Consider the following 10,169-nt stretch of genomic DNA (forward strand, 5'->3'; position numbering starts at 1 on the left):
TGCCAGCCCAGGGGAAAGGACGGCAGTGTCCACGACAATGAGGAGGAAGAGGAGGAAGAAATGTCTTCTTGTGAATGAGAGACTCTCTCTTGCGGGGAGCAGAGCTGGCCAGGCGGGGGAGGAAAGGGGGTATGATTGGGGGGCAGGCTCCTAGTGGAGCTGTGGCAGGAACGGGGGCAAAGCCATTCCCAGGCAGAGGCTTTCTGGGGTCCAGCCCCACCCGTGCCTCTGTTGCCGAGGAGGATGGAGAAGGAGGGGCCCCAGCCCTGCCCTGTCCTGGGGGACTCCCTGGCCAACAGCAGAATTTCCTGCTAGTTCCCACAATCTCCTGGAATGGCTGGTGCTGGAAGCAGACCTATGCTGGGCCAGATGCTGCAAGGGGGGCATCCTTGGGGTGAGGAAGGCGACGAAGGGGTGTGGGGAACCCCACGTGAGCAGGGGCAGGGTAGACTCCCCCAGAATGCGGCGGTTTAGCAGATGCAGGGTGGAGGGGGGTGGAGAGGCTTTCCTCATCTGGGGCCTGCCAAGGCCGGTATAGGGGACCAGGCACCGCCCATTTCCAGGACCAAGGAAGGCGGCTGGTGGACTGAGGGCCCACCACCCTGGGGACAGGTGGCCCGGGGCAGGGGTGGCTCCACTGGGCCGGGGTTGGGGGGAGCCTGGGGTGTGTCCTGAGGGGAGCAGAGATCCTTTGATGAGTTTTAAGAGGGTTGGGGTTATTAGGGTTGCCTTTTCCGGAAGTCTGTTAGGAGGTTAGTCTGGGGCTAACCGAGGCTGGGGGCACGTTGGGACGCTGTGGCCTGAGCACCTCCTTCTTCTGGCCTCGGCTTCAGCAAACACCCCCAAACCCCACTCCCGCTCCTCCGCACCGGGGACCCAGATCTATGCCTTCTACCCCAGCACCCACCCCCCAACTCCGTGCCTCTCTGCCCTCCAATCACGGATTATAGCGAGAAGCCAGCCGTCCCCAGCAGGGAGTCCAGCACGATGAGCACAGACAGAGCCAACAGCCATGCCGCCGCTGTGGGGGAGCAGCCAGCACTGCCGGGACCCCAGAAGCAGCCCCCCCACCCCTGGGTCCTGCCGCCCTCTCTCCCTCCCCCGACGTCCATGGTAATCACGTTATTTCCCTCTAAGCATCTATCTTGCTTCCTGTGCGTTCGGACCCCTCTGCGTGGTTGTGTGGTCAGAGAAGGACCCCAGGACTCCTGCCCCCAGAGAGGGCCGGATGGGGACTCTAGGGGGTCTGAGCACCCTGGGAGGGGCCTAGGGGCCTGATCCGGCCGCCCTGGTCTGGGCTTAGGGGCTCAGGCTTGGCCTCTATGTCAGGTGGCTCTTTGTGGGAGACTTTGGGGGGACTGGAGAGGTGGATCTCCCCACTTTGGCGGGGCAGGTGGAGTTAAGGAGGGTGGAAGACACCCAAGGCCACAGGTCAGGAAATGAGAAGTGTGGTCAGGGGCTCTATGTGGCTCCTGATAATCCAGTGTCCCTTCCCGAGGGGGTCACAGAGAGGAAGGACCCTGGGAACCCGAGCTCCCATTGGCCACAAGGTGGCGCCAAATACCACGCCTTCCCGTCACCTGTCTCTTTGAGTCCTGAACGGGGATCCCAGGTGCAGGGACTGAGCTCTGCAGGGGTCCCCAAGCACAGGGGTGAGGGATGAGACCCTCCACCTCGGGAGAGAGAGTCCTGCTCCCCACAGTCAGAACCTGGAGTGGGGGCTGCAGCGGGACTGGGGGACACCCTTAACTTTCCCCAAACTTGTCCTTTCTCTCCTCTGGTTTTAGAACCCCCCAGGCCAGAAACCAGCTCTCCCCCCCACCCCCGCATCACATCCTCTCCTGCACAATGTTTGAGGGGAGAGGAGGAGGAAACAGGAAAGAAGGAAGGCAGGGACTGTAGAGACCATAGGACCTTGGCATGGATACGAGGATGTGGAGGGGGCTTCAGGCTCCCCTCCTGTTCCCCTTTGCTGGGTTGAGGCCTCTCTCCTGCTACACCCCTCCCCATCTTCTCTGAGAACCCTCTGGCCTCTTTCTTTCTTCTTGGGATGGGAGAAAACCCTTGGTGGCTGGCCGGTGGGGGCCTCACCTCCCCCTGCGGAGTAGGGAGGAGGCACCGCCCAGCTTACTCCTGGCTCACACCTGCCCGGGGGCAGAGTCAATCCCCAGGTCTGGGTATCTTCCTCCCGGGAGATTACTCAGCCTGAGCCCGGGAGCCATGGAGGCCGCTCTGCTCCTGAACGTGGAGGGGGTCAAGAAAACCATCCTGCACGGAGGGACCGGGGAGCTCCCAAACTTCATCACAGGGTCCCGGGTGAGTGGACCTGGTCTTCTGGCACCAGAAGGGGGCTCCCTGATGGCCGCCTTCTGCATTCCTGCTGTGCCTCTTTCGGCTCTGCCAAAAGAGGGCGAGGAGGGCCCTTCCCAGAACTATCAACTCTGAGCACCTGGGAAGCTCAGAAACGGCGCCCACTTGCCAGACGTCTGTGAGGCTGGCAAATTAAACTCCAGCGTGGGTTGGGGGAAGGGCTTTGGGAGTTTTCTGATGCCCCAGTGTAGAGTGGAGCCCTCAGGGTTCACGGTTTTGTCCACAAATGTCTGGTGGGCTTCCCTGGATAACGGAGTGGCGGGGTCTGTGGCCTCAGATCTAGGGCTTCTGTAAGCCGGGCTCTGAGGTCCTGCACAGCTGCCAGGCAGCGGGACAGCCAGTGGCTCGGGGCCCTTGGGGCGGGGGCGAGGGCAGGCAGCGTGGGGTCGCTGTGGGGTCCTGGCATCTGGATGGGGTACAGTGCGCTGAGCTTGGAGGTTGGCCCCACGAGTGATGGTGGGAGGTTTGTCTGAGACCAGGGTCCCCTCCTGCCAACCAGGTGATCTTTCATTTCCGCACCACGAAATGCGACGAGGAGCGGACGGTGATCGACGACAGCAAGCGCGTGGGCCACCCCATGCACATCATCATCGGGAACATGTTCAAGCTGGAGGTCTGGGAAGTGCTGCTGATGTCCATGCGGGTTGGCGAGGTGGCTGAGTTCTGGTGTGACACCATCGTGAGTAGCCCACGCCCGCCCGCGCGGTCCACGCCTCCAGCAGCCCCATCCCTGCTCTGCAGGGCAAAGTGGGGTGAAAACGAAACCCTGCATCCCTTCCTCTGCCTCTGAGCACATGGAGGAGAGCTACCCCAGACCACAAGCCCCCAGAGTGGCCGTTGGTGGTGTGGTCACCTGGGGGGCAGGGTAGGGTGTGGCACCAGGACCGCGCCCCACACACGGTTACTGGGTCCTGGGGACTTTTGGTCACTGGTCACTTTCCTGCCCTTCTGCCTGTGCCCGTGAGCCATGTAAAACTATTCTCAAATCTGTGACCCTCCTGGGATCGTCTCTTTGTTCTGTGGCCCAGACAGAAATGGCAAGACTCATTTTTTTTTTTAAAGATTTTTTATTTATTCGTTTGAGAGACAGCGAGAGAGCACAAGCAGGAGGAAAAGCAGTGGGAGAGGGAGAAGCAGAATCCCCGCTGAGCAGGGAGCCCGACATGGGGCTTGAGCCCAGCACCCTGGGATCATGACCTGAGCTGAAGGCAGGCACCCAACCCACAGAGCCACCCAGGCGCCCCCAAGACTCACGGACATTTAAACAAATGTTTCTTTCTTTCTTTTTTAAAGATTTTATTTATTTATTTGACAGATCACAAGTAGGCAGAGAGGCAGACAGAGAGAGAGGAAGGGAAGCAGGCTCCCCGCCGAGCAGAGAGCCCGACGCAGGGCTCGATCCCAGGACCCTGAGATCATGACCTGAGCCGAAGGCAGCGGCTTAACCCCCTGAGCCACCCAGGTGCCCCTAAACAAACATTTCTTATGGAAACTTTCAAGCATATACAAAAATCGACAGAAAGCCCAGAGAAGTCCCCAAGCCCATCCCTCACACCAGCCCCCATTGGACCCCAGCCAGGCTTGCCTCATTCCCCCCTTCTCTCCCTCATCCCACACAGCTAAACCACGCTCCAGACTCCCTACGTTACTGCTGCAAAGACAAATCTGTATCTGTAAAAAGGGCATTAAAGTAACATCACCTCAGTGTCATCACTATGTCTTTTGAAAACCCCCGTAATTCCTTCAGGCCGATTCTCTCTGGTACTGTCCACAGTTCTCTAGCTTAGTGGCCGGCTTGTTCCAATCTCGACCCAAACACAGTCCATGCACAGGGGATCCACACATTCTAGAAAGCTGGTTGATTTCCATGGGACCGTCCACCGTGTTCCTCTGTCCCCACAGTTTCTAGAAATTGTGCTGCTGGCTTCCCACTGGGGGCCCGGTCAACTGGCCTCTCGCGCTGGGAGTCTCTTCTCACCGTGACTGGCTGACGGGCTCAGATGTTGCGGGCCTGACCCAGCCATTGCCGGGCTCCCCCTTGTCTTTCACCCAACGGGCGCACCAGCCCTTGATGGCGGCCGCTCTGACCCATCACGTCATCGGGGCCGCTGACCCTTCGAAGGAGCAATTTGGGAGAGAGAGAGAGAGAGATCTGAGTTTGAGCTCTGTGGCCCCGGGGAAGCCCTTTCTCCCTGGGACACTCTGTGTCACTCATCTGTAAGGGAAACCCGGTGCCGGGGTCCGGTTGGGGGGACTACGGGACGTGGTGGCTGCTGGGACAAGTCGTAATGGAGGAGTGCTAGCAGGATTTCAGATGCTGATGAGGAGGCACGGGGCAGAGACGGGGAGTGACTTGCTCAGGGTCCGGGTGGGATCCCTGGTCCCCTCCCTGCTCTTGGCAGGGGCTGCGGGTCACAGCACGAGTCAGGCTGCAGAGCCGCCTCCGCCGCTAGGGGCGCCCGCCTCCCCGTCCCTCAGGCTGCAGCGCCGCCTCCGCCGCTAGGGGCGCCCGCCTCCCCGTCCCTCATTTCTTGGCTCACAGGGCGGACACCAACTCTTTGCCCACCGGGGTCTCTGCTGGTCTTGGTCCTGGTGCTTAGAAAGCTGGTCAAGGCATTTTATTCTTAACTGCCTGGGTCTTCAGAAAATGGGCTTCCTCGCGGCTTCAGATGGTTTAATATCTATCGGCTTTGCTCGGTGCGGATGCTCTGTAGGTTTTGGATCCACGCGCACCGGTCATGCTGGCGGTCGTGCCGAGGCCCGGTAGATGAGGGAGATGAGGCCTGGCCACCAGCGAGGCCCTGCCCCCGCAGGATGCATGGTCACCACATGGGAGGGCTGAGTGCATGGAGGGCTGCCAAGAAAGCCTGGGCTGGCCGATGGATGTGTTGTCTTGGCTGTGGTCACAGGAGGGCACTGCCCATCTCGCTAAGCATCCACCCGTCGTGCGTGTGCCTGGCTGCAGATCTATCTGAAAACATTCACTGGGGACCAGATTTGGACTCTGCTGTGTGATAGGAATGAAACACTAAGTGCTTCCCTCAAGGAACCTCAGTTCTTGGAGGAAGAACAAACACTGGAACTCTTTCGATGCGGGGCAGCCAGCCCCATGACATGATTAAGGGAGGGCAGACTGCTTCAGGGCCCAGGAGATGGGCAACTAGTGCTTAACGGTCTTGGGGGAATGTCTCCAAGATGACCTTGAACTGAAGGATGAACAGGAGTTCACCAGGTCTGCGCGTAGGGAGCAGGTGGCATCCAGGCCAGGAAGTGCAAAAAGGTCTGGCATGCTTAACTAGGTTAGCCCCTTTCCCCTCCCGGGGCTCCTCTCCATTTAAGAATCCAAGTTTTGGAAAGACACAGGCAGCCGTCAGTGGGATGATCATATTAGGAGGGCCTGGCCTTCCCCCCAGCAGCATTGCTTGTCACTCCCTGCAGACCCTCCCCCAGGCCAGTCCTCTCTGCTCAGTCTGAAGAGGAAGAGGCCCCCTCTCTCCCTCCCCCACCCCTAGGGAGGGAGGCAGGGCCGCTCTGGGGCTGGGAGTTTCTGCCCTGCCCCCAGGCAGGAGGTTGGTCTCTATGTGGGATTTTTATGCCAGTGCCCAGGACCGTGAGGCCACAGGTTGCAAACTAAAATTCCACGAGGGGCCCGGAGCTCTGGCTGTCTGCGGATCGTCTGCCTCATCCAAAGGGGCAGCCGGTCCTCAGCTCCACCTGGATGGTCGTCTGGTGAGCTCCCCCGATATTCGAATGTTGGTTAACTAGTTGATAACAGCTCTGCAAGGTGAATGATCAGACAAAACCAGTCTGCGAGCTGAGTATGGCCCATGGCCCAGAGTTTGCGGGCTCTCCTACAGCGACAGATCCACAGGCAGAAGGAGACTCGGTGTGGGGGTCCCAGGGTCCCCTGCCTCTGTCACAGGCACGGTCTCGGTCTCCAGGGCCAGAGGTGAGCTCCACAGAGCCCCACATGTAGCTCTGGCTGGTCTGCGGTCCCAGCCAGGCTAACTGTCCTCAAGACTGACACAGAGCTGGGCCTCCTATCTTCCTTGCTCCCTCCCTCCCAGGAGCTGCCACCCCGCTGGGCGTGGGACTCGGGGACCCTCTTCGGGCCTTCCTCCTCCTTTCTGGATATTTTCCAGCTCCTGGCAGCACCCCCAGCCCACAGTGCTGCCCTTGGGGGGAGGCTCTGCTGGTGCTAGGGTGTGCGTGTGTCATGGGGCAGAGTCTTTACCAGAGGTCCTACCCAGACAGCCACCTGGCCCTGGGGCCCAGTTGCTCAGTGCACTTGCTGGGATTCAGGACCTGGGGGCTGCCTGGAGCAACAGCTGCTCCTGGGGCCTGTCCGGGCCTTAGGTCAGCCTTGATCCCAGGGGAATTAACTACCATCTGGCCTTCTTCCTCACAAAGGAGCCTCGGCAGGGCATTCTGGGCTAATCCTGGCTGGTGGGGGCTGGGCAGGCTGACCTTCACCCCCACGCTGGTGACTTGGAGGACAGGCTGAACTGTTTCCACCTCTTCAGTCCCTGGAGCTGCCACGAGGGTGTCTGAGATGGGCCGTTTCTGGACTTTCCAAGCAGAGGGGGTCTCTCAGGGACCCCTCACAGGCGGGGCAGCTGAGGCTCAAGGGGCTGGTTTTCTCAGCCCTCCTCCTCCTTGAGGGTGGCGAGCCCTGTGCCCAGTGCAGGGAGAGGCTGGGACGAGCGGGGCCTACCCCCGTGCCTCCTCTAACTCACGTCAGCTCCATGGCCACAGGTGCAGCCGAGGGGGCCGGAGCTCAGACAGGTGCCCAGTCTCCCTGCTAATCAGCAGCCCCCTGGGGATGCCAGGCCGGCCCTCTGGCCCCTGGAGCTCGTGCCTTTCCCTCCCTGCAGGTCACCAACCCATGGGCTCAGGTCTCCCCGGGAGAGAAATGGGTTGGGGCTGAGCACAAGGGCCAGGAAAGGTGAGAGCGTGCCCCCTGGAGCCGAACGTGAACCCGGCCTGTGTCGTTTCCTCGTTGGGTGACCTTACGCTACTGACTTCATGCCTCTGGGCTCCAGTCTCCCACCTGTGGAGTGGGGATAAGGGCTTCCCTCGCTGGGGCCTGTGGAAGGAGCTGACGGAAGGAGCTGGGAGAGTGCTTGGCCTGGAACACAGTGCACCACAGTCCTTCCGGAGGCCTGTTGGGGGCAAACAACAGCAATAGCCCCAGGCCGGTGAGGCTGTAGCAGGACTCAGCTCCGAGCACGCAGGCCAGACGCCATCCGCTGTCTTTCCTTCCAGCACACAGGGGTCTACCCCATCCTGTCCCGGAGCCTGCGGCAGGTGGCGGAGGGCAAGGACCCCACGGAGTGGCACGTACACACATGTGGGCTGGCCAACATGTTCGCCTACCACACGCTGGGCTACGAGGACCTGGACGAGCTACAGAAGGAGCCACAGCCTCTGATCTTCGTGATAGAGCTGCTGCAGGTGCACCCTGGGGGTGGCAGGGGCAGAGGGCTATCCCAGCCTCAGAGAGCATGCGGTGTGGGGAGCCTCCCCTCGCTGGTCCCGGACATCACTGCCTTCTCTCTAGAGCATGAGAGGGTTCCTAAACCACTGCCGCATTTGTGGGGTGGTGGGAGAGGGTCCAGCCTGGGTTGGGACTCAGGTTATGGCCAAGAATGAGGTTCAGCCCGACGGCTACATGGGTGAACAAATAAGGGAATGGTGTCAACAATAGGGCCTTTGTGGGCCTGTTAGGACAGTTGTGCGGTTTGTGCACTGCACAAGGGCCTCACTCCAAGGTGCTCATTTTAGACCTCGTAGATCTGAACTTTCATGATGGCAATTTCCCAGCAGGTGGCAATAACGTGTCTTGTTCTAGCCAAGTGAGTATGGAGACCGTCTTCTGAACATTGGAAGTCCAGTGTTGACAAGGGCTGTCTGTCCGTAACTTGCATAAAGGTGCTGATTTAGGGGGGCTTGGCCGGTGGCTTCCATCCCCTATGCACGTGGATGTGACCAGCAAGCATGCTTGCAGAGAAGGCAGAGGAGGCGGGTCCCCAGCTGCGGGGGAGCAGGTCCCCCGGTCCCCGCCTCACCCGCCTGCGCTGTCCGGCCAGGTGGAGGCCCCGAGCGAGTACCAGCGGGAGACGTGGAGCCTGAACAACCAGGAGAAGATGCAGGCGGTGCCCATCCTCCACGGAGAAGGGAACCGGCTCTTCAAGCTGGGCCGCTACGACGAAGCCTCCAGCAAGTACCAGGAGGCCATCGTCTGCCTGAGGAACCTGCAGACCAAGGTGGGGGACTGCCCGTGCAGCCAGAGCGGGGGGACGGCGGCAGGGGTGGGGGGCAGGTGGCCCAGCTCACGGCGGACCGGCGTGCTCCCCCCCCCCCGCGCGCGCGCAGGAGAAGCCCTGGGAGGTGCAGTGGCTGAAGCTGGAGAAGATGGTCAACACCCTGATCCTCAACTACTGCCAGTGTCTGCTCAAGAAGGAGGAGTACTACGAGGTGCTGGAGCACACGAGCGACATCCTGCGGCTGCACCCAGGTGCGGCGGCGCGGGGCGGGGCGGGGCGGGGCGGGGCGGGGCGGGGCGGGCAGGGCCGGCAGGTGCGTAGGGCGGGGCGGCACTTGCAGGGCGGGACGGGCAGGGCCGGCAGGTGCGCGGGGCGGGGCGGGGCGGGCCGGGCCGGCAGGTCCAGGGCAGAGCCCCTGAGGGAGGCCTTGGTGCTCACGCGCAGCGGCCGGGACTCGCAGGCAGCAGGCTTGCACGCTGGTGCCCCAGCATTGGTGCCGCTGGTGGGGAGCAGGTGTTTGTGAGCGAGGTGCGGGGGGACGGTCGTGCAGGGTGGAGTGACTGCGGGTGCGCTGCGACATCGCTCTCCTGCTGTGCGCAGGGGGTTGGGCTCCCTGTGCTCCTCACCTCTTTCAGTGCCAGAGTAACCCGTTGGGGCGGGGGCGGGGACAGGGGCCTGGAGCCCACGTCTTGCGGGGATCCCACGGGACCGCGTAGGAGGTTACGGGTCTGGAGTTAGCTCTGGGGCCCGGCGGGGTCCCCGCAAGGGAGGGGAGTAGGTCCTGCTCTTGCTGCTGTCACCCACATGTACAACCGAGGAGGCGGCCCCCGGGGCACGGAGAGGTTAAGGATGGGGGTTAAGGTTAAGAGTATTGTCAGCAGTGAGGCCGCGCCTGGAGGGGTCAGCAGGCGCAGTGTCATCCTCCCCTCAGGGATCGTGAAGGCCTACTACGTCCGGGCCCGGGCTCACGCGGAGGTGTGGAATGAGGCGGAGGCCAGAGCGGACCTTCAGAAAGTGCTGGAGCTGGAGCCGTCCATGGGGAAGGCGGTGCGCAGGGAGCTGAGGCTTTTGGAAAACCGCCTGGAGGAGAAGCGGGAGGAAGAGCGGCTGCGCTGCCGGAACATGCTGGGCTAGGGCGCGGAGCGGGCCTCCCAGGCCTCCTCTGCCTCCCCTGCCTCCCCGGCCTCCCCTGGGTACTTCTGTAGCTGTGCACACTTCCTCTAGAACCCTCTCTCGGGTCCTCGCCACTCCCTTCTGGGCGGGACAACCACTGGGACTTTACTCCCCCCCCCACCCCGCCCCAACACCCAGCTTCTGTCCATAGTCAAAATTACATTTTTTGTGCTTTGTCCGAGGCCTGACTAAAATGAAAAAAACAATAAACAGTGTAAGTAAGTTTCCCCACAGGCCCCACGTGGCACTGTGATCGTGGTTCTTCCCCTGTGGTCCCCAATCCATGGGCCCAGGGCCACCAGAATGAGGCTGCGAACACTGTGATGTTTTCTTTCTCCTTCCCCTCTTTTGTGTCACCAG

The 10,169-nt window shown here is 61.4% G+C and overlaps 1 protein-coding gene across 1 annotated transcript; it reads left to right on the forward strand.

The window, feature by feature from the left end:
* The first annotated feature begins 2,220 nt into the window (after positions 1–2,220).
* On the forward strand, positions 2,221–9,770 carry LOC111161081 (aryl hydrocarbon receptor interacting protein like 1). The gene is made up of 6 exons (XM_022524564.1): positions 2,221–2,316; positions 2,906–3,049; positions 7,636–7,824; positions 8,460–8,636; positions 8,746–8,887; positions 9,568–9,770. Exons 1-6 carry the CDS (start codon positions 2,221–2,223, stop codon positions 9,768–9,770), a joined length of 951 nt encoding a protein of 316 aa, XP_022380272.1.
* The last annotated feature ends 399 nt before the right edge of the window (positions 9,771–10,169 follow it).

The sequence above is a fragment of the Enhydra lutris genome, unplaced genomic scaffold, assembly GCF_002288905.1.
Source record: "Enhydra lutris kenyoni isolate GAN:26980312 unplaced genomic scaffold, ASM228890v2 scaffoldscaffold82, whole genome shotgun sequence".
NCBI lineage: Eukaryota > Metazoa > Chordata > Mammalia > Carnivora > Mustelidae > Enhydra > Enhydra lutris.

Bases quoted from the DNA above. Each gene is read 5' to 3' on its own strand.
- LOC111161081 (XM_022524564.1), top strand. From the start codon at position 2,221: ATGGAGGCCGCTCTGCTCCTGAACGTGGAGGGGGTCAAGAAAACCATC. The intron at 2,317-2,905 runs GTGAGTGGACCT...AAATGCGACGAG, and splicing joins ACTTCATCACAGGGTCCCGG to GAGCGGACGGTGATCGACGA. The intron at 3,050-7,635 runs GTGAGTAGCCCA...CTTTCCTTCCAG, and splicing joins AGTTCTGGTGTGACACCATC to CACACAGGGGTCTACCCCAT.